The sequence below is a fragment of the Triplophysa dalaica genome, chromosome 16, assembly GCF_015846415.1.
Source record: "Triplophysa dalaica isolate WHDGS20190420 chromosome 16, ASM1584641v1, whole genome shotgun sequence".
Lineage (NCBI taxonomy): Eukaryota > Metazoa > Chordata > Actinopteri > Cypriniformes > Nemacheilidae > Triplophysa > Triplophysa dalaica.
In genome coordinates, this window is record NC_079557.1 from 13,170,166 (window position 1) to 13,194,244 (window position 24,079).

General features: G+C 37.2%; 4 protein-coding genes across 5 annotated transcripts; 1 reads left to right on the forward strand and 3 right to left on the reverse strand.

Annotated features, from left to right (window-relative positions):
* Nucleotides 1-4,948: 4,948 nt before the first annotated feature.
* On the reverse strand, nucleotides 4,949-7,339 carry psmd10 (proteasome 26S subunit, non-ATPase 10). Its single transcript, XM_056769851.1, has 5 exons — nucleotides 7,181-7,339; nucleotides 6,960-7,058; nucleotides 6,615-6,761; nucleotides 6,280-6,446; nucleotides 4,949-5,674 (listed from the first exon to the last, which is right to left on the reverse strand). The coding sequence occupies exons 1-5, from the start codon at nucleotides 7,292-7,294 to the stop codon at nucleotides 5,521-5,523; spliced, it is 681 nt and encodes a 226-aa protein (XP_056625829.1). The 5' UTR covers nucleotides 7,295-7,339; the 3' UTR covers nucleotides 4,949-5,520.
* Nucleotides 7,340-7,749: 410 nt separating this feature from the next.
* Nucleotides 7,750-8,805, forward strand: nxt2 (nuclear transport factor 2-like export factor 2). Its single transcript, XM_056769631.1, has 4 exons — nucleotides 7,750-8,008; nucleotides 8,094-8,180; nucleotides 8,281-8,425; nucleotides 8,534-8,805. The coding sequence occupies exons 1-4, from the start codon at nucleotides 7,994-7,996 to the stop codon at nucleotides 8,716-8,718; spliced, it is 432 nt and encodes a 143-aa protein (XP_056625609.1). The 5' UTR covers nucleotides 7,750-7,993; the 3' UTR covers nucleotides 8,719-8,805.
* On the reverse strand, nucleotides 8,797-21,543 carry acsl4a (acyl-CoA synthetase long chain family member 4a). Its single transcript, XM_056769632.1, is given in 16 exon segments — nucleotides 8,797-10,400; nucleotides 11,300-11,457; nucleotides 11,547-11,661; nucleotides 11,755-11,946; nucleotides 12,401-12,475; nucleotides 12,892-13,061; nucleotides 13,155-13,294; nucleotides 13,378-13,449; nucleotides 13,575-13,698; nucleotides 13,976-14,006; nucleotides 14,009-14,121; nucleotides 14,309-14,448; nucleotides 15,773-15,882; nucleotides 16,077-16,254; nucleotides 17,896-18,377; nucleotides 21,477-21,543. Coding segments are annotated over 15 exon segments (2,115 nt in total). The 5' UTR covers nucleotides 18,235-18,377; nucleotides 21,477-21,543; the 3' UTR covers nucleotides 8,797-10,242.
* Nucleotides 21,544-21,976: 433 nt separating this feature from the next.
* On the reverse strand, nucleotides 21,977-24,011 carry pin4 (protein (peptidylprolyl cis/trans isomerase) NIMA-interacting, 4 (parvulin)). Of its 2 annotated transcripts, none has more exons than XM_056768860.1 (4): nucleotides 23,761-24,011; nucleotides 23,291-23,361; nucleotides 23,006-23,125; nucleotides 21,977-22,327 (listed from the first exon to the last, which is right to left on the reverse strand). In XM_056768860.1, exons 1-4 carry the CDS (start codon nucleotides 23,795-23,797, stop codon nucleotides 22,169-22,171), a joined length of 387 nt encoding a protein of 128 aa, XP_056624838.1. In that variant the 5' UTR covers nucleotides 23,798-24,011; the 3' UTR covers nucleotides 21,977-22,168. The 2 variants fall into 2 exon arrangements, with proteins under 2 accessions (XP_056624838.1, XP_056624837.1); XM_056768859.1 differs by having other exon boundaries at nucleotides 23,291-23,364.
* Nucleotides 24,012-24,079: the final 68 nt, after the last annotated feature.

Consider the following 24,079-nt stretch of genomic DNA (forward strand, 5'->3'; position numbering starts at 1 on the left):
AAAATTTAAGAGACAAGCACGATACAGTCGCACACAAATCACAATGATCAGCAACCCTGTCTATTTTATTTCAATGAAAAACTCTAAAATCTTGAAATCGGTCTAAAGGGAACCTTAAAATCTGTTTAACCTAGTTATTCAATGCTAATGCTAATAGTGTAATTGTCTTAATATATATATAAATGTATTATATTATCATGTTATGGATGAGTATTAGATCCTTAACTATTTTCCCTCTCTATATTGATATATTTATTGTGATGTCACAACTGAGAACAATTCACAACAAGTTATAATCTATATATGTTATGTACTGTATGTATTCCCTACATGGCATTACATTCATTCAGATTCAGTATCACAAGACCACAGTTCCTACATGGTTATTCATTTTTCCTTTGTGGCCATTATTTTGTTTCAATTGCGTAAGTGGGAATCTGTTCTCCAAAATAAGTTTTTCTGTATTTTGAAAGCCTCAAAGTGATGCTTAAGTATAGCTTAAGCTTAAGTGTGACCTGAATGAATGTGTTGAAGAATCAGGGTTATGTGTAGGGTACTTTCAGCAGGGCATGACTTAATATGAAAGTTGGGAAATTTATTTACAATACAAATAAATGAACACAAGACAATCTCTGAGTAGGGGCAATCACGTGTGTGAAACTGGTATTTGTAGGTTTCTAACCAAAGGGAACATTCCCTCCTACAGACAGTCACATACGGGAAGGCCCATTTGTACATTTTTTACATTTTTCAAAACGGGCGTGTTAAAGCGAACCGAGTGTATAGAGAGATGTCTGGCATAATGTGTTGTATTAGCCTTATACTAATAGCATTTTTCCTTAGAAACACATCAAATATTTTCAATTCTTAAAAAAAGTTGTAGCTACTCATTTTAACCTAAGGAGGCCGCCATGCTCTTTTTCGATTAGTTAAATTGGTTGCACGCACAGCTAGACTGCCAAACTAAACACACACATACATATTAATAAACAAAATCATTTAGAATGTATTATATACTCGACGTTTCGGCCATTACAAAATGCATTTTATCCTGATTTTGACTTCTTGATCTTGATTTATAACCATCAGAGCAGCCGTTATTGTCTTCTCTCTCTCTGCCATTAGCTGATGAGGCTAATATTTACGTGTGCTCCAATTTTAGCCCGTGACTGACTTAGCTCCCTTCGCTATCAAATGCTACCCTTATAATCCTCTATGTAGGGTACATGTACGTCAATTCAGACTGTTGATAAATATTAGCCTACTTACATCGGCAGCTTTGTCACGTTTGGTTGGTCTCAATCCCTCTTGAGGAACAACTTTGAAGCTAATCCTGCTTGTACTGTGGTCGATTACGCACTCCGGCTTGAAGTGATTCGCGAAAGCAAGCAGGTTTTTTACGTATGGTTTTTGAGGGATTTCCACTAAAGATAAAAGAAATGCAATCCTGTCTCTTCCTAGGGCGGGACTTTGTGCAGCGAATACATTGCATGTTGTCCACAAACTTTTGCCAAGGCGTCACGTAAACCGCTGTCGCTTGAAAACAACAATGGCGGCAGCGCCGTGTGTGGAATTATGTTGATTGAGGGGCGGTAATATTATAATAAGATTCTGCTTTTTCATCACAACAGGATCGAAATCTGAACGGATCGATTTCTCACATGCTTGCAGGGAAAGGCTCATCAAAACAAACTTACCAGGATCTTGTTTTTGCTAGATGCACTGGGGATCCAATTATGGCACTTAAACACAGACAAATTTGGATTTTCATCCAATCACAAAATATAATAAAAACCAGGAAGACGGATCAAACATAGCAATAAAAGAGAGAATAGAACTTTATTGTCATTGTTTAGGGAACAATAAAATACAATTTAGCAGCTCTTCTGTGTGACAGTTGTGACAATAAAAAAAACATGATTGTAAGATATAGAAATAAAATATATACAGTCAGAACATCTAAGACCTATATACATAAACAAAGGTATATACACACACACACACACAATAATATAAAAATCATCTGAGGTGGTCCAGTGACAATGCAAGTAAAGCAATAGTGCAGCAGAGTAATATAGTAGGGGAGGGTTATTGCACCTTTATAGGAGTTTTTGTTGCACATTTTAGTATGGTTGGGGGTAGAAACTGTTTTTCATTTTATTAGTAATGGTTTTTATCAGTCAGTACCTTCTAGAATATAATGGGGAGAACTGATTATGTGTGCAGGGTCTTTTGATATGCAGCCTTCCTATGAATTCGGCCAGTGTACAGTTGTGTTCAAAATTATTCAACCCCCACTGAAATTGATTGTTTTGGTCGGTTTGACATTGATTATGATCATTCAGTCATCCTGCTTACAATTAAATCAAAGAGGCACGTGTAGGTCAGACAAATATAATAACATTTATAATGAAATAACCACAAATGTCTTTTCTGAGCTCACATTATTATCAGTTTTATTCAACCCCCAAGTGACATTCAATCTTAGTACTTAGTGAAACATCCTTTCACAGTTTTAAATGTGAAACTTTTAAACGTGAAGCATAGCTTGACACAAGTGTCTTGCAGCGATCTACAGGTATCTTCGCCCATTCATCATGGGCAAAAGCCTCCAGTTCAGTCACATTCTTAGGCTTGCGCACTGCAACTGCTTTCTTTAAGTCCCACCAGAGGTTCTCAATCGGATTTAAGTCTGGTGACTGTGATGGCCACTTCAAAATGTTCCAGCCTTTAATCTGCAACCATGCTCTAGTGGGCTTTGAGGTATGCTTGGGATCATTGTCCTGTTGAAAGGTCCAACGTCTTCCAAACCTCAGGTTTGTGACGGACTGCATCACATTGTCATCCAATATCTCCTGGTACTGAAGAGAATTCATGGTACCTTGCACACGCTGAAGCTTCACAGCACCTGCAGAAGCAAAACAGCCCCAAAGCATGATTGACCCCCCGCCATGCTTCACAGTAGGCAAGGTGTTCTTTTCTTCATAGGCCTTGTTCTTCCTCCTCCAAACATAGCGTTGATCCATGGGCCCAAACAGTTCTAATTTTGTTTCATCAGTCCACAGAACACTATCCCAAAACTTCTGTGGTGTGTCCACATGACTTTTGGCATACTGCAGTAGACTCTTCTTATTCTTTGGGGACAGCAGGGGGTGCGCCTGGGAGTTCTGGCATGGAGGTCTTCATTACGCAGGGTGCGCCGTATTGTCGGAGCAGAAACTTCAGTACCCAAATCTGACAAATCTTTTCTCAGTTCCTCAGCAGTCACACAGGGACTTTTCTCCACTCTACACTTCAGGTAGCGCACTTTAATCATTGACAGTCGAAGTCAGCATCTTCTTTCTGCCACGACCAGGTAGCGTTTCAACAGTGCCCTCTGCCTTGAATTTGCGAATGATGCTTCCTATGGTGTCTCTTGGTATGTTTAACATCTTTGCAATCTTCTTATAGCCATTGCCCTTCCTGTGAAAAGTAATCACCTGTTCTCTTGTCTTCCTGGACCATTCTCTTGACCTCACCATGTTTGTAACCACACCAGTAAATGTCTAGAAGGAGCTGAGTATCACAGTCATTTTAAAGCTGCCTAATTGGTGCTTATTAGGCTTTATTGCTGCTCCCTGATATCCACAGGTGTTTTCAATACCTGATTGAAAACACTTCATTGAACCTCTGTTCTTCAGAGTGGTAGTCTTTAAGGGGTTGAATAATTATGTCAATGAAGAATTCACTAAAGAAACATTTACTACTGTATTACAAAACTAATTGATGTCATTTTAGTTACATATGGTTCTTTAAGAAGTCCTTGTAGGATTTCATTCTGAATACAATTACAAATGTACACTAAATTCCCTAAAACCATTTAAAGCATTGGGGGTTGAATAATTTTGAACACAACTGTAGATGTTATGGAGTAGGGGGCTATGGGTAGTGACATACCAGTCACATGCTCAGCTGCCCTCACTACCCTCCTTAGGTCCTTCCTGTTCTCCTCTGTATAGCATGGGCACCACACCTTGCAGCAGTACTTTAGCAGGTTCTCTATGGCGGAATGATAGAAGTTGGTCAGCAGGTTCTGAGATATGCGACCGTGTTTCAACATCCTGAGAATGTAAAGTTTAGTGTGTGTAGAACTTTGTGAATGACCAAAGCTATTTCGTGGAAAAATTACATTCACGCAAGTGAAATCCATGCGGGTGAAAATGATAGCTCCTTTGTTTTTGTTCCTGATTTAATAAATACACCTTAGTGTCACTAATAATGTTCAGAATACTACTTGATCAGTATGGGTTTTTAATCTCACATTTACAAACTTTATAAATTTGGTCACACTACTTTCTAGAATAGCATGTTGTTAAAGTCATCTTTAAATGGGTTGTGAGGTGCCATGCAAATGGAAGTCTGTGGATTTTATCTTAACCACATCCCTATGTACCCAGTAGAATTTCTGCTGAGAAGCTGGAGAAAGAAACTGAGTCATACACATACAGGCATCCTATAAATGTGTGAAAGAGAAGTAACAATTGCTTCATGAATGACAATAAAAATGAAAAAGATATCCTATATTACTCCAGAATAATTATAGAAATACAGATCACACAACAGTTCTCAGGATTCAACTATGACTGGGACACAATAAAGTGTATTTAAGAAGAGAGGTGCGTCCCAAATCATGCACTTATGCACTATTATACGCCATTTTGTAGTATAAATACTGCGAGTAGTGCATTCACATTGAAAATCCTCCAAAAAAATGGAACTTCGAGTACACGGATGATGCACTTTTAAGACCGAAAATATGAAGTTTAGAACTGTGGACACTTTACAACGATCACAGTTTCGCTTATGTAGAGGAAGAGACTGCTGCTCAAGCAAAACTCTCCTGCAGAGTGATAACGCTTCAATCTGATGATGACTCAAGTAATGCTGGGCAAAACAGATACATGAAATGAACAATGCAGAAGTATATTTTTATTCACACGCATTGAGGCGCTCATGTGACGTCATTGGCGCTCGTTTGGGAAATCGATTTAATTCCAGTTAGTGTAAAACCGTTTCGTATTCCATTTGGGACGATACTACTCTTCTGAAATTCATATACTAGATGGTTGAGTACATAGTGTATAGTATGTCATTTGGGACACAGCTTAATTGATTTTCCTTGTTTAATTTAAACAACAGGATGAAAGATTTCCTTGTGACAGCGGAACACAACTACAAGAACTGACAAGACTGTGAGAAACCCAGTTTAAGTGTAACTGAAATAAATGAATCATGATTAAACTAAATAACAACAAAGTATAACGAGAAAAAAAGTAAAAAACATTAGCCAAAGAAAGGAACACTCACTAAAGCATAATTTTTCTCTTTACCAAGCGTCTAAAATAATTTGCACCAAAAAGAAGATGCTTTGCTTCATTGTTTTTCTTTCAAAGTTTCTTTCTCAGCTGAGGATTCATCAGACTTGAATAGCAGCTTATTTAAAAGCTGCAAGTGCATCGTTCCATCTCGGCCAAAGGTCCATCAGCCCTCTACAATTCGTTTCAACATATTTCCCAAGCCACCTTTAGCTACTTGTAGAGGCGTCTTCTTCTCCTTATTCTCAATATAGATACTGGCACCATGTTCCACAAGCAGTTTTGCCGCCTCTGTTCGCTCCTCATCACATGCCAGGTGACTGTGAAAAATATGGATTAAATTTAGAACAAGTCAGTCTGAGTTAAAGCGATAGTTCAGCCCAAAACTCCAATTTGCCGTTTATTTGCTCTCCCTCAGGCCATGTAGGTGACATTTTTTCTTGAGTAGAACCATAAAGAAGATTGTTTGGTAAATCCACAGCCATCTCTGCTTCATGTAATGGGAGTCTATGGGGTCCACCTGTCTAAGAGTTCCTAAAGCACATAATTCCAAAAAGCTGCTCCTGGCGACATGTTGACGTTTCGTGAAGCGAATCGTTTGATATTTTCATAAAGCTGAACGTCATTACACAATTGCAATCTTCTTCTTGTAGTATTTGGTGGCGGATGGAAAACCAGCGTCTGGTACTTTAGCGCCACCTGGAGAAAGGGAGTGTTGAGGCTGTACGGTATGGCTAACATTCTTTAAAATGACGTTCAAATTTATGAGAAAATCGAGCGAGTCACTTCACGAAACGTCAACATGTCGCCAGGAGCCGCTTTTTGGAATTATGTGCTTTAGGAACTCTTAGAATGGCGGACCCCATTTTGTAGTTTTTGGCTGAACTATCCCTTTAAATGTGCTGAATGCAGCAATGACACTTACAGTGGTGTATTTCCTTCAGAGTCTTGAATGTTGGTAGAAGCATTCTGTTTTAAAAGAAGCTGAATGAGCTGGTAGTTGCCCTTGGTGGATGCTCTGTGTAGTGGTGTGGATTGCAACTTATCTGTTGCATTAGGATCTGCACCATTTTCCAGCAAAATTTGGGCTATCTGTTAATAAAGGATCATTCAATAGATAAATAACTTATTAATCTTTTTTATCTAATAATGTATTTTTTATAAAATCGGAAGCTGTGAAAACAAACATAATAGTTTCTTATATGATGCATTTAATATGACGACACACTGAAAGAAAAGCAAAACTACAATTTTATTGACCTCATAATGGTTTTTCGACGCTGCATAGTGTAGCGGGGTACAACCATTTTGGTTCACAGAGTTCAGCTGTGCTCCTCTGGATATTAAGGATCTGACAATTTCTTCTCTTCCAGCAGATGATGCTATATGAAGAGGAGTCCAACATGTCTAAAATTGTATGCACCACAAGGAAAGAGGGTAAATAACTCCACCAAGAGGATACTCAGTGAATGGCATATATATATTCACACAAATATTGATAACTTTTATGAATGACATGATTTTTAAATACATTTAATACAGTGCATAAGCATTCTTAAATGTAACTGCATCCTATAGACCAAAATATTAAAAATGCTGACTCACATCATCTTTGGGGTCCACATCAACTCCAAGCTCCAACAAAAACTGCACAATTTCCACATGTCCAGCGGAACAGGACCAGTGCAGAGCAGTCCTGCAGTCCTATATTAAGCAGAAACATTTAAAGCACATAAAACATGTGACTGCGGTGTTTGAATCAATCGAATGGGTTCAAGATATCACAATGCTAACCACAGTGCATGTGCATCAACCGTTCAACACACCTGGTCTGTTTTAGTAGCAAGCGATCTGTCAGACAAAATACATTTTCTAAGTTCTTCAAATTTTCCGGTGTAAGCTAAATTACAAATGTCTACATTTGATACTTTTCCCTCCATTTCAGTTTTCAGAGTGCGCTAGAATGACAAATCAACATAAATGACCCCGCCTCGAACAGGCAAACGGCAAATCTCATTGGATAAAGCAATTCTTATCTTAGGTGCAGTAGAATTTTGCCTGATTAAAAAGGAATAAGCTGTTTTATCTTTGCATTTAGGATGTTTAATGTGTTCGTTGTATTCTTTTATTATAGTTTATAATGTGTCATTTTGTATATTCTATATTTTTATTCCGATTGTGCCCGTCAGTTATTTTGAAGATTATAAAATACTTACGTCTTTAAAATAGCTAGTATAACACTCTATCCGATTCTAACGAGTTTTTTCTAACTTGAATAATTTACTGATTGATTATTGACTAAAACACTAAAAATAAACTTGATAATAACATCAATATGAGTTTATAGGTGTGTTATTAGAAAGGATCATGGGAACTAACAATCACGGCGCAGCTTTCCGGGGGGACAATTATTGTGAACACATACATCCGAGCGCATTTACAGGGTTTGTTTTTAAAAGAAACCGAGACCGTAATTCAGCCTTTTTAACGAAATATCGTTCCTTTACAAGTGGACTTTAATATTTGTACATAGTATCACAGTACAGGTTTGTTTCGACGGACTGGTGCGTTCAACGTCACGTTTGCAATTGTTTGGTATCATATCGCAACCCACCAGAGACTTGTAACGTTACGGTGCCATGGCTTTAACCGTGGTAAGTGTATTTATTGCTGGCATCAATATTAATATCATTTATATGTAATAGAACTGTTCATGTGATTTCTCTTTTGAATAATCAGGATTTCCGAAATCAAGTTGATCAGTCATGCAGATACTCGGAAGAATTCGTCAATATTTATTATGACTGTATGGATAAGAAAAGAAGGGTATGCGTTTTTACAAATGTTACCTCACATGTCACATGTGATTCGTTATATTGACGCTCTCTGCAATTGAAATCCTCATGATAAAATATTCTGCTTTAAGCATTTGACGAGGTTGTATCTGGACAAAGCAACAATGGTGTGGAATGGCAATGCTGTCACAGGACAAGATGCTCTCAGTGATTTCTTTGATTCCCTCCCCACCAGTGAATTTCTGGTGCAAACTCTTGACTGCCAGCCTGTTCATGGTATGTAGGTCATGTTTAAACCTGTTACAGTCTTATCTTAACAATTTTTAAATCAAAATCAAGATTCAAACGTAAAATTGTCTGATAGTATTTCATTTTTGTTGACAGAACTTGCAACTCAAGGCCAAACCACATTGTTGGTGGTTACAGCTGGCTCTGTTAAGTTTGATGGGAACAAACAGAGATACTTCAACCAAAACTTCTTATTGACTGCTCAAGCGTCCCCTAACAGTGACCAGCCAGTGTGGAAGATCGCAAGTGACTGTTTCCGTTTTCAAGACTGGGCAAACTGATTTCTAGTTTTAAATCTTTTGTATAGCTTTTTCTTTCAGAAACATAGCAATTTGTGTATGCGCAATGAATAAACAATGTTGACAATGCGTAGAAAACATCTTTATTTTGCATACGGTGACCTACATTGAAATGCAATTCAAATAAATATGCATCAGAACACACTACAGGCAAATTCACAATTTCTCAAATCCAAACAATTGTCCACTGTATAATCTTGCTTATGGAGATGGAACCCTGAAGAATGAAAAAATAACATTCCACAGGGGATGAAGCAACGGCTGATTTTGTTGACTTAATGGCTTTTAAATAAATAAATGGCTATATCCCTGAACAAAAAATAGTGCAAATGACAAAATTCTAATAAATAAATGTTACACTACAAATAACTGGAAATGAAACATTGGTAAACCAAAGTAAAAGGGATTACAGCGTCCACACAATCACACCCGTTTAAAATAAATTAAACATGGGTTTAAATGAATGTATTTTAACAAAATAAATAACAATACTGAGTGCAAAGTTATTTTTCAGAACTGTGGAGGACAAATTCATTAACTTGAATAAAGATTTAAACTTTCATTTGTTGCTTCCTCATGAAGTATATAGAACTGAGGCAATAAAATGTTTCAAAAGCCAAAATTTTAACAAAGATTTTTTTCCAGATGTGGCCAAAACTAGAGTGAAAAAAACATAACCATACAAGATGATATAGCTAGAATATAACAACCTTTACCTCTGGATTCACAAAAAATATTCATAAAAGGTTCCTTTCATTTAAGATGTCAGTACAATTTCTAACAACAAATCATTTTGTCCTGAGTCATTCCATGAACACATTTACTAAGCAAATGTAAGGTTAGTTTTACTGCTGAACTTTATACAGATCTATACATTTTCAGACAAAAATATTGTTACCATAATGAAACCACTAACAATGGCATTCGATGTGGATGAAGAGCACACGTTTTCATAACCAATCAACATTGAAAACAGTGACCAATCAGAAGGCACAGAAACATGACTAATATATATATAAATATATAAATGATTTGCCTCTCACAGGAGGCAAAATTCTGCAGTGTGATGACTTAACCTCAGTTAGGAATTTGTTTTAAATTACATCAAACTAAGCAAAACAAAAGCTCAAGGTGAAGGCAGTATATCGCTGTTGTATGGTTGCAATCGTTTTTCCAAACCACTCTTTTAGTATCCATAAAAAGGTAAAATTAGTGAATGTGTTAAGCTGGATAAACGGAATATTCTCACTTACCCAAAGTCTCAAACTACTCCGCTACAGCTCTATTGTAAACTATTTCACAGCAAAGAGACCACACAGCTCGACTTGTTATCAAGAATAAAAAAATCTTCTATCTTTACAGTTTCTCTGTGAAATTTAGTGCGCATCACTAAGCAATGGGCAGTGGTGATGTTGTGGCAAAAAGTTTTTAAACATTTATTGATTAACAGCACTCTTGCACGCCGAGGGTTTGAAAAAGATTTCTTTGGCTTTGCTGTTAGAGATCCTACTTGTGGCCATACATTCTTTCAATGTCGTTGAGATAGTGGTTCTTCAGCTCCTTCCTCTTCAGTTTGAACGCATCGGTCACCAGACCTGTTTCAGGGGTCCACGGGTCCGGACTCAAATGGACCATGACTGGTATCTCAAAGCGCTGCAGTTTAGCTGGAATTATACAAAAATATCAAAACCTATTCTGAGCATAAAATGTCTTGCTATTCCATTAAATGGGTCAATGACGTGACATGTATTTTTTGTGTCCAAATTCATTATTTTCCTAAAAAGAATTTGAATAAATACATGTCATATATCAAATGGATCTACAATATGTCCTTTATAAGAAACCCTTTTCATTTTATTGAAATTCAATAGATTTTTTGAGTTTTGGTGTTTGAAAGACCAAAAATGTCAGGTGGTGCGACCGTCCGAACATACAAACAGATAACAAAACTGAGAAATAAATGTTAATTTTCTCAATAAAATTCTTAATAAAATATTTTGGCATGATTTTATGTTAAATTTCTTATATATGAGGGGAAAAATACTCAGTGCTAAATACATTAAATGTATATTATTTTAAATTAATATATGGTCGCACCACCTGACATTTTCTGGGTGGTAAAATCAGAAATCTTGTTTAATAATGAATCAATGCTCCCTAAAATGCTGTAAAACCAATATAAATCAACACAATACATTTTTTTGGACATAAAAATACATTTTCAAACTGTTTTGCTTAAAATATTTTTTTTTTCTTCTTGAAAATCTTATTTGTAATTGACCCACATATTAAATTCTGGGCAAATCTGATAGAAGAAACAATATAAGAGCATAACATTTCTCCACCAAACTAAATCAATGAAAATAATATACTGGAATTACCATCATTGAAAGGAACAATATTGAAATAAGATTTATTTATTTTTTTACTTTCTTAGCTTAATTTTTGCCTCCCTCATATTTGCTATAAGCAGGCCTTCAGGAATTTTTTTTAAACAATTTCCATATTTATAACTTTCACACCATCGCTAATTTTTCTACGGTTAATAAAGAGTTTAACTTACTTGAAGTTGCAACTTCTTTAATTGCCTTCAGAACCTCTCTCTCCATAAGTGGATGGTTGCAGATCTGTTCAAACGTGCCCTCGATACCCTTCTGATGGGCAAGAGATGTGAGCTGCTTCTGATTTGGAACAACAAAGCTGATAACGTAGTTCTGGTCACTGGTGGGCAGAGAGATAGACGACAGGTCAAAATACAGTACATCTGCCATTTCAAGAACACCAATTTTAGTTAGTTCAAACATACAAACCTGTTTGCATATGCACAGATGTTGTCAATGAGAGGGCAGTTCTTCAATGCTGACTCGACTTTGCCTAAGGAGACATAATCTCCAGCCTGAAGTTTCACAAGGTCTTTCTTGCGATCTAGGCATTTCAAAAACACATAAACAAAATGAACACCAGAACCAACAAATCTCTTACATAACAATAAAAAAGTGATGTTGAAACTAAGCATACCAACAATCTGAAGACATCCGTCAGGATGCATCTCTCCGATGTCACCAGTGCAGAACCATCGCTGCCCGTTCTGATCTATATAAAAGTCCTCATTGTTGGAGCAGTCATTCCTGTAGTAGCCCATTGTCACATTAGGTCCACCGATGAGGATCTCACCACGTGGATGAGGCTTGTCATGCTTCTTGTAGCCACCTAATGGAAAGCCGTGTAGAATTTTAAAAACATTCTCAGCACTGAACTATAATAATACGTTTGTAATTTAAGGAACCTTTATTTGTTAAAATGATATTAATCAGAGAAACATCATCATTGAGGCACTGTTAGATACGCAGCACTGCAATGTATGTATGAAGTCCTTGAGACGGGGACATGCTGTGATAAGTTTTATCTTGAGTATGTTCTCATTTGTTGTTTCTTTATACTTCTGCATTATAATGGTGCCAGTTACATTTATATGTTTTTTTTTAAATAATCTATGTAGAAGATACTGTTCTTGCTTATTCTTAACGAGTAAACGTCACAATCTAACAGGCATGATTTGTTCCTTAAGAATATTATAGCTGCTTTAGCAATGCGAGTGCTTTAGAATACTGGTGAATGCACCAGTATTCATATAAATGAGCAGTAAATAATCATTTTCACCAACCTTCTACCCAGTCTTTAAGTTTGATCTCACAGCAGATCAGAGGAGCTCCAACTCGTCCAGTGCTATAATCTGCAACTGCACAACAAAGCAAAAGCTCTCATTTACTACTACGATTACAGATAGTTTTCCTCAAACAAAATTTAAGAGACAGTTCATGCAAAAGTAACATTTTGTCTTTATTTCTTCAGCCTCATGTCATTCAAAACCTGCATATGATTCTTCTGAGCAACACAAAAGAAGATATTTTGAGAAATGTCTCCGTGCAATAATGTGCATACAATGGAAGCCAATCCGCACTTTCACGATCAGTTAACAATATTCTTAAAAAGATCTTCTTTTGTGTTCTGAAGAAAGAAAGCCATACACTCATATGGGTTTGTATCAATTCCTTTGTCCCTGCTAGTACTCAGATTTTGTCACTTTATATAATTTGAAAAGGAGCAGAACATTCAACTGTACAAACCCTGTTGACATGTGCCAGGATTCCTTACCTTCAGTAATAGTTCCTGCACCGCAGGTCTCAGTTAGACCATATCCCTGACCAACAGGACAGCAGAAACAGATGTTCATAAAGCGCTGGGTGGCAGAAGACAGAGGAGCTCCTCCAGACAACATCATCCGCACATTTCCACCCAACAGAGCCCTCACTTTCTTAAATAACCTAAACATGTCAGAGAACATAGTCAATCAATACCTCGGTTCACATTTAAGGGGACACGTGATGAAATAAAGTGCCATTTTAAGCTTATCTTACAAATTGCAAAGGGGTGCATCATAACCGTTCTTGATTTGTTTGTGTTTGTAGTCGTAGGCCAGTTTAAACAGGGTTCTCTGCAAGCAATTCATCTCCTGCACTTTACTCATGACATTCTTATTGATTCGGTCCATTATTTCCTAATGAAAGAGAGAAAACATGAGATTTCTGGATGACAGAAAATGAAAACTAAAGGATGAGATGATTCTGGAGTCAAACTTACTGGTACGGCAGCCATTAAGGTAGGTCTTAGCATAGTGCAGTCACCGTTACTTCCCTTCTTAATCTTGGTTGACTACAAAGCAAAAAACAGAAAAATCTATAAAATGATTGAAGATTAACTATCATTATATCTTTAGGTATGGGTGTAACTTGGCTTTTTAGGGTTAATTTGTCTGATAAGGAATTGAAGTGTATTACCTGATCAGACAGTGTCTGTGGTGAAGAATAGCCGATCCTGCAGCCATAAGTCACACATGAGATCTCAGCCGTCATCTCCAAAACATGAGCCAGAGGAAGATAAGCAATATATGTATCCTTCGGACTGTAGAAATACACAGGGACATCACAAAAATTTTAGGGAATAATCCACTAATCTATTAAAGGTGCTGTTGCTGTTTCATCCCCTTTCCTTAAACACCCCACCCTACGAAGATATGTCAGCCAACACAATGTTAGCAATGATTTGCAAATTAGTTTTTTGTTTACAGAGCCTAGAGCTTTTATTGAGACAGCTGAGGTATTCATTCCCCATTCACAGTTCCATGGAACAGTTTGCATTCTGTATTTAATATTTAAATATCATCAGACACAATACACACCCCAAGCCAGGTATCCTTTCACACTGGCCGCCATGCCTCCGATGAGGTTACTGTGAATGATCATCACCCCTTTGGGTCTGCCAGTGGAGCCGCTGGTGTACATAATAACGGCAAGGTCTGATGGAATGGGCTTCACTATTTCTCTTCTCACTGTAACACAAAAACACAGTATTTTATTCTCTGAGCATACATGTGTAGATCAATAGTGTGTGGGTGAACTGCCGGCATACTACAGCAATTTCCAGGAAAGGTTAAGTAGTATATTAATAAAATGTCAACCATTAAGCTGATGCTCATTATAAAATGTAAAAATGAAAACAAAAGTGTCCTTACAGGTTTTCTGGCTTAGCTCCCAGTTGCTGCACAGAGTGCATGCTGTGGATCTGTATGTTTTGTGAATATCCTGAGGTGCTGATAGTCTTCCTGTCCACATAGATGATGTGCCTCAGTTTGGGGATTTGAGGAAGAACACCCTGCACAAAAACATTTTTAAAGTTAATATTATATTTGCAATGTTTGCCTGGCGGTTGCTTTAGAATTACAATATTAAAGTTTAACTTAAAATTAATATTGCATATAGGAATTTATAGTCCGTTTTATATTTGACCTGTGTTTCTCTCTCCTTTATTTTAAATGTGTGCTTCTCAGTGTTAACCACTGTGTGTGTCTGCGTGTCGATGGTTTGTGTGCGTCTGTGTGTGTTAGTGCATATTGTGTGTATGGAGTGTTTTGTGTTTGGGGTGTTTGAAGTGGTGCGAGTGTCTGTTTTCTGTGTTTTCACCTTTTTTGTTTTTACTTTTATAACTTTAAATGTTTTGCTTATAGTCAATATGTTTCATGTACAGCTTCTTTGTAACAATGAAAATTGTAAAAAGCACTATATAAATAAAGTTGACTGGACTCTTATTCTATGTTATGTAATAGAAGTATAATTCTGCTGGCCTCTTAAAACTCCATGAATGGGCATGATGTGCAGTTTCCTTGTCCGTGTTAACATTTCCCAATTAAACAGGAAGTTGGGGGTGTGACTAGTCCTTTTAAAAGCAGACAGCAGCTTTATTTTACATCACAGCTGTTAACCATGGTATGCTCTCTTTTGCTGGTGGGTAACAGGTGGTATCAGCAGGAGGGAAATTCTCGGTCAAAAGGCCGTCAATTTTACAAGAAGAAAAACACTTCGTTTAAATGATGTTTTATTAACAAAGTTCGGGAGGAACCTAAGCATATAATCAGCCCGCCTGTATATCATCGGCAATCAAATATAGCTCGAGCATGTGACCTCATCACAATCATCTCGGCTGGTACAACATCAGCAATCACAGCATTTACCCTATCAGCTCAAGCAAGCTCCATCATAAATAGACAAGCAGTCTTACCTGATGCTTTGCAAGTTCAACATCCCTCATCCACCCCAGCTCCTCTCATTTTCCTCTTAGTCCCGCAGGACCCCCGGGGGGATGTGTTCTGGGCTCGAGCCGGTTCCGAGCCCGGCGCACTTGCCCTTACCAGGGTAGAGTGCTTCGGGTTCGGATAGACCCGGTGAGCTCGGAGCCCACTTCTAGCACAGCACGCCAAATACGCATAACCTTCATATCCATGCTTTACCAATTCATCCTACAACCTAGCTGCTTATCTGCGAGGGTGTACTCGTGAAAGTGTATTGTCTATATCTGCTAAAAGATGATTTTAAAGGACCCCAAAGCTGAGAGACATGAAATGAATTCATTTTGAATTTAGTACTACCAATATCGATCTTTGCAACTACTGTCCAAACACACTGCACCAGTCTATGCTTACCTTCAGTTTGGTTTCTAGCAGTTCTGAACTGGTAACCAGGTGTGTAACTCCACATTCATTCAATCCGTAAACAACAGCCTCTTCTCCAAGAGTAGCATAAAAGGTGACCACTTTAAAAAGAACATCAGACACAGATTAACATGTGAAACGAAACACATTCATTTGGAAAAATCACAAACACTTATGAGTCATTACAAGACACGACAATAACTGAAATGGCTAATGCCTTAAAATATGACTCATTTCATTGAGGACCAAAAAAGAGAATGTGGTAATGTGGAGTAAAAATTATTTGTGTCCTTACATGGGAAATTGCGTCTGAAGCAGGCCTGAGCCGTGATCATCCACTCCGCTCGGGTCTCACAGAAAAGGGCGATGGTGCTTTTGGGCTGCTGGCCGAGTGCTGCCAGTCCGCTCCCGAAACTACTGATCTCAATATCCACCTCATCATACGACAACCACTTATAATCACCAAGAATTAACTGCCAACACAAAACATTTCCATCAAATTGTTGAACAACTGTGTTAATATACATTTCTTCTACATTAACTCTTTCACCGCCATTAACGAGTTATTTCCTCATTAAAAAAAAAACGGTTCCCTGCCAGAGGCGAGTTATTATGGCAATCAGTGTTTGTACTGTTTTACAGCAGGTGCCGCTATTACACACCTTTGGGAAAAAGTACAGAATCCCAGAACCTACAACGTATATGTTATAGCTGTTTTTAATGATTGTTCTGAGTGTAATCTGGGCGGAATCTTAGACAAAAAAACGTTCATTATCTCAGCTGTTTAATAAAAATGATGCATTTTAAAGAAACCTACCCACATCTATGGAGTGATAAAGAAAGAACAAATGAAGATAGAAGAATACGGTTTCTTTTGTTTAAAGGAGCGACTCTGTTCTTCCATCGGACATATTGTTTTCCATATATTCCTTACAGAAAATGTAATGTGAGCCATTAAAGTTTGGTGAAAATGTTAAAAAAAACGCTGGTGTGGGCTGGCAACTTTTTTTAAAAGGCTGGCGGGGAAAGAGTTAAAGGAACAATTCCCTCAAATATTCTGTCTTCATTTATTCACCCCCGAGATGCTCCAAATCTGTATAAATTTCTTTGTTCTGATGAACACAGAAAGATATTTGAAGAATGTCTGTAACCAAACCATTGCCTACCATAGTAGGAAAAATTACAATGCTAGTTAAAAGTGCCCCAGAACTTTCATATTCTCAAGAATGTCTTCTTTTGTGTTCAAAGAAATGTATACAGTAATTTTTCCTACTATGGTAGTCAGTGGTGACCAAGAACTGTTACAAGCATATCTTTCTGTGTTCAACAGGACAAAGGCATTTATGCAGATTTGGAACAACATCGAGGTGAATAAATGATGACAGAATTTTAATTTCAGGTGAACTGTTCCTTTAAGAAAACATTTTCTTATTTCTCCCAACATGCAACATGTCTATAACATGAGCATTTTTGCTACGTCCACACCACTAGCTTAATCTGACATTTTCAATTTAAAGTGGAACCTATTCAGTTGAATAACAGGACATGTTTTGCAATGTGACTAGACTCTGAACAGTCAGGTGGGAAGTCATATGACTGTTCGCTGATTTGCACCAATGGCTCATATTCCATATGGACCACATGTAAAAGATCACATGAACAACCTCACTAAAGAAATTATGTTTAAGCATAAAAAATCTGAATTAAGCACTTTGTCCTACAGCAGTGGACTCTCAACTCTGGCCTGCGAGTTCCATTTTCCTGGAGAGATTGCCCCAACTCTGATATAAAACACCTGAACAAGCTTATCAGCTAAACGTTCAACTTAATGCGGCGCTGCGCAAATCTATCAGCTCATGAAATGTTAGCACCACGAATGAGATTGCTATGTACGCATTTGAATCGCTCTCGCTGTACTTTAATGCGATATGCCAAACAATCTGCGCAGTCCAGTTCCTGAAGTCACTGACAAGCCTCTTCAGGTGCTTCATCAGAGTTGGGGCTAAACTCTGCAGGATAGTGGATCTCGCAGGCCAGAGTTAAGAACAAATGTCCTACAGTGTGAACACAGGCTTTAATATAACATGTTCATTTATAAATACTAGAGCGTGTACCTTTTTAAAGACTTTTCCACTAGGTTGGGTCTCATTTTCTTCATTCAGAACCTCTCTGGTTCCTAAGCAGTCTGCTTTACCGAAACGCTGCACCGCATGGTCGAACAGCTTATCCAGCGTATCTTTTCCTTGAATATCCACCGTTACCAGAGAATCGAAGCGATCCACAGAACGATAAGGCCCATCCTCCTTGCCTGTGGTAGACTTGGATTTGAGCCTCTTTGCCTGGGCTTTCTTTTCCTGTGCCCCCGTTACAAAACACCATGGCAGAAAACTTATTAAGGAATACAGCCACACTAGCGCATGTACTGGAAACAATAGAACGGTGCTCAGGTCCATGTTCAGAATCGAGTCTGTTGAGAAGGGGGACTGGAAAATGAAGTGACCAGGCCAAGCCTGATATAGAGGGGGAGTTGATGTTTGTCCAGATGAAGATCCTGGGGCCAAAGTTTAAAAAGATCGTCTTACTCCAAAATCACAATCTTGATGGGGGAAAACACAAATAGAGAATTTGTTAATAAAAAGTGCCACACAGAGAACCACAAAGTGCAGTATCCTAGATAAATCACATATATGACAAGATATGAAGAGCCGATGCAGGAAAATGAAAATCTCCATTTATGAATAGTCTGAAATCATTAAGATTCATATACTGTATAAGACAATTAGCGGGTGGTGACATGAGATACATTCCAATAAATGTCTCTCTCTGGATCTCATTTATTAGCACAAGGAAGTCGAAAACATCCTACAGGGGTGCCCTAGCCTCGGGACAGGGCGGACTGATAAGATAAGCCTTAACGAACAACGTAATAAAACTACGATTATCACACGCCTAGTGAACAAGTCTTTATATAAAAACACCATTTACATTTACGCATTTGTGCGTTCCCTGGGGTTGAACCCATGACCATTTCATTGCATCTACCCACTGAGCTAAAGATTAAACAATTAACTTAATTATTTTGTTTTTTTGCTGTCATTAAGTTTTTTGGTGTACTTTCACTCTTCCTGAATCACCTTAAATAGTGGAAGTCAAAACAAACGGCACACAACACAATGCTACTCAGCTTCAAGACTATGGCTTCAACCATGACTGTTATAATTTACATAGTTTTGCATCTTACGGTCTGTAACCGTGTTCATGTCAGCTTTCCATTCAGCTTTCCTGAAGCACAAGGCCTTACTGACAGTGAAGACCAGAATGAGCAACTGTAGCACCTGTTGCAAAAGCAGATCTAAAGAGCACACAGCTCATGGCTAAAGGTTAAAGCAGGACACACAGCCGTGGCTCAGACAGTCGCTGACTCAACAACAGCAGATAAGAAAACGCATCTATCTAAGCAGTTAGCTATCTCTCTCTGATTGTTTAGGATCACAACATTTTGATGTTAGTCAAGTAGTAAAGTCAATTCTGGTGAAACGGCATGTGATGTTGACACAACCCGTTTGTTTACTATTCAGCAGAGGACTTTTCTGCCTTTCCAAAGTAAGAAAGATCATCAATACTGAATGTCGGGGTCAGTAGGATATAATACAGATAGGTATGTGTGTGTTAATAATATATGAGAATATAATACAAACGGTGTTCGTCTTGAGCTAATAAAATACTTCTAAATTACACTTAGCGTCCCGTATTTTACGCTCAATTTATTGAAGTTGCGATAATACGTATATACACAGTGATCAAAAAATGTAAAGTCTGTGCCACAGCTGCCCTAAAAAGTATTGGTGATAATCAAAATGATTTTTATGTTTTGTTAATGATTAATTTGCAAGTAAGTGTAAGCTCTTTAGTTAAATAAGTTTTTCTAATGCTAAAATACCATTATTATTGTTATCAATGAATTTCTGAAAGGCAGAAAAAAAACTTTATTGAAGTTTATTACTAAATATATTATTATTATTAATAACAAATAACAATAATGTTTATTAAAATTGTATTTGTCTTTATATTTCTTTGATATCACAACTGGTCTTATAAATTTGCTAAGCACTGTATTTACTGTATATGAATATATATTAAGAGTTGATTCCACGATATGATTTCTTTTTTCAAAAATCATGTTTTTTATTGTGCATTTCAATTAATATCAATGTAACTGTTGTTGGTTTATTTGCCATAATAGCAAAAAAAGTATAGCTAACTCACGCAATAAAAACATGACAACATAAAAATTTATAAAGAGTTAGTTCAACTCTTCATATATATACAGTATATATCAAATTAGACTTAAAATGAATGTACATCATTTGTGCACATTACATTTTCCACAATTATATTCCATGTATATAGCAACATAGAAAATTTTGTGTACATTTTCTCAAGTTATCGACCGATGCTGATCCATAATATAATGTCTTTAGTATAACACACTACAGTACCACTCAGCACAATATTAAAACAAGCATCCACATACCTTCATGAGTGGAACAACCAGCCTCAGATAACTCAAAACTGCATCTTGTTCGTCCACAGTTAAAAACATTACATTTCAACAAATGATCTATTATAGAGACAAAGGTTGATGCTGAATTGTGAAACTGTTAATCAGCCCTGATGAATCCTGTACAAAGGTAATGCTCAGCCTGAACCCTTAAATCTCGCTCAGAGTGGTCAGTGGGCAGAGACAGCCAATGAGAACAAACCTTCCAGCTCACCCCACTCACTGACCACATCTTCAACAGGTGAACACATTGCTGACAATGATTGATCGGATCATGAAACAGATCCATTATATGCATAGCATCTATTGTTACGTTTTTATCTGTCACTATCTTCTCATTTTTAAAGGGCACTTTGACCTCAGTTGACAAGCTGACCTAACATTAATGTCAAACAGTACTTCAAAAGTTTTTTGTTTTTCCAATCAATAACAGTACACCCACCTGCTTTTGCGTGGCTATGATTGCATTGTAATGACTTTACAAATATTTGCATAAAACATCGATCAGTATGTTATGTAAACTAACGTTACTGTAAGAAAACACGTTGTCGAGTTTACATCACAAACTGCTCTAGAAGATCTAAACGATTTTTGTGATTTCCTGAAACCAATAAAACACAAAACCCCGCGTTTGGGGGTTGGTTTTTAGGTGCGTACATGCGTATGAATGACCAAAATGAGATTTCATTAATCAAACACATTTTAGTTTAATGAATGTTACACGTTTTAAAGAGTCTGATCATTTCAAAGCAGTTGTGGAAAATAATGATGTTGGTAAACGTTCTATGTCGGATGATGCGAACGTCAAACGGAGCATCATCGTCATCATTAGAGGGAGACACGACATGCTTCTCCCATCCCTAAATCCTCCCATCAATAAATTCTCTTAACTGTCTTAAATAATCCCCTAAAATGTAATCAAACCGAATAATTGTCTTGTATTCAGAACGGACGTAACGTGACGATATGAATGAGCCAAACGAAAGCCAGTTAACCCTCCCGTATTGAGCTCTCTATCAAATATACAAAACCACCCCCTGATTAAACATCATTAAGGTACTCAGATTAAGCTAAAGAAACCGTAGATGGTTTAATATGATGTTCGTTTAGTCCGACCGGCGTTTAGTCTCTTACCTCAGGTTCGAGTTCGCGATTCCCCTCTGCCAAGCTGAATGACCGACAGTTACCTCTACCGCGCGTGTTGCACCCGGAAATATTGCGTCATCTGACTCCATGTTTTTAGCCAATACCCGTTCAGACAAAGAGAGGCGCATCACTGACTTCCTGCAGTTGGTGTTGCTGAGGACAATGCAGATGCGTTGGAAAAAATAATAACAATGTCCTGCCCTGTAGTTATCGAAATAAACAATTTTTTGGTTTATTTTTCCTTAGTTTATTTGTTTTCTGTTATCTAAAGAAAGTGCGCTGTTACTAAATATTATTATTATTTTAAGCGGCATTAGAACACCATGAAAGTCGCATGGTTCATGATACTAACGTTACCCAGGAAGTACTGTTCACATACATTTCTTGTTCTGTAGTTAAAATGCTATTATACTTTAGCTTTTCCTTGTGATCGCACAAATACAATTATACCACACTAAAGTTATGAAAGAACAAGACCACAGAAAAAATTGAATGAATGGTTGGTTTATTAAGATCTACTTTATTGGCTGCTATTTACATGGTGATAAAATGGTTTTGAGATCTTCAATGTCATCATGATGCATTGGGAATGCATTTGACTGTGTGCGTGTGGTGTGTTGGAGGCTAATCAAATGGCATCGTTTCACAACTATCAAACTGTTCAGTCCATTTATAACGGCTCATTTTTTTCCTTCAACCATGATGATATGGTAGCCAAACTTTGTTTTCACCGGAGGATCTGTGTATACAGGTTTATCCATAGCGCTGACAGGTAGTGCGAACGCTGCATCCTGAAATGGTCCTACCATTGATCCTCTTGTCATCCAACCAAGATCACCCTGTCATAAGAAAAGCCAAACTTAAAGCTTTACAAGCCTACACACTTTTCAAAAAATTAAAGAATTTAATGTCACGATACACAGAAAAGGTACAAAGTGTACAAAGTATAATCATGGTGGTAGTGTTGCACACAAAATGTTTAAAGATACATTCTTTAATGTTCTTTGGTTTACTACTTCAATAAACAATTGTGTAAACATGGTTGTTAAGGACTTAATGATCTTTGTTTTATTTTTTATATAGCCCTTTTATTTCATATAAAATAGTAAGTAAAATACAGCCTGTACCAGGATTACACATTTGTCAACAAGTACTGCTGCTGGAACATTTTATGTAACCAAAAAGATCAACAGACTTTTTATAATATGATGTACGAGTTCAATATTAAATTTTTCCTGCATAGCTAGTGGCTGGAATGCCATCTGCTGGGAAAAACAAGCTACTTGCTGGAACTACGAAACAAATACATTTTATTCTTTGTTTATAGGCGTTTCAGCAGTCTTTTGCAGTGTAATATCTAATCATATTAACAAGGGGACTAGTATGCAAATCACTTGTCAAATGACAGAACCTTTCCAAATAAACTTTTGCATAAAAGCACATACTGCAGATCTTGACGTAAAGCAATCATTGACCTGCTATATGTCAACTATCATTAAAATAGAACAATGTCTTACTCCTTGTCTGGCTTTGTCCTCGCTGTATTGTGCTGCCACCTCACTGAAGCGCATACCAGACTTTATCTTTTCCATTGCTTCCATACACTTGCCATGCTTTTCACAGAGAATGTGCCGCACCTGACGTGGGATTCAAAGGCACAAAAATGTGATGACATGATACAATATAAACAAGATGACATTACAGTGTCAAATGATAAAACAGAAACATTTTCATTTGAACGTCACTTTACATTTTTTAAGACTTTTTTAGGATAGACACTGAAAAGTATACAGTAACGTTACCTTAACAGCTGTACCTCCCTTCTGAGCCTTTTCTTTTTTGTCACTGTCCCCACTGCCTGATGCAGCAGCCCCTGCTTAAATGTGTATAGTTTAGCGTCTAAACGTAAATTACTACGACTAAACAGTTCAAATTTACATTTAAAATCTAATTTATACATTTAAAATAACCACATTAAATTAGGCGAATCGCACACAGATTATTCACACAGTGTACACTTAAACTAATTTAGAAAAAACACAACTACTTGAATTAAAATGAACCAAGACCACCATTTATTTAGACTGAAGTATATTAAACAAAACTAAACATCTTAAAGAAGCAGAGTAACATGTTTACAATCGTACATGCTAACATGCTAACATTTTTGCAAGCATTGACAAAATCTAACTTTACGCTGTGAATTTGCATACGGCGTTAGACGCCCAAATTAAACGCAATATTTATTTATTAATATCCACCTGTTGTTTACCTTTAGCACCTTTGCCACCCTTTCCTTTTGGTGGCATTTTCAATCTCCTCGCGTTTATGTTTCCACAGGACTTTTAGCTAACATAGCACACAAGAGCCACAGCAGTAACGTTAACTCACTCAGATTCCCACGCGGTTACCCTGATTATTAAACAGAAACAGTTTTTCCGTCAACATTTTTTTTTAAATATAAAATTGATTAGTTTCTGCTATGTACCAAAAACAAAAGCGTGGGTGAGGTCCTTAATCCACAAAAAAAAATATGTTTGGTGTAAAATGTTAGCTCTGCGCAGATTCGACTCGAAAGGATGCACTTCAAT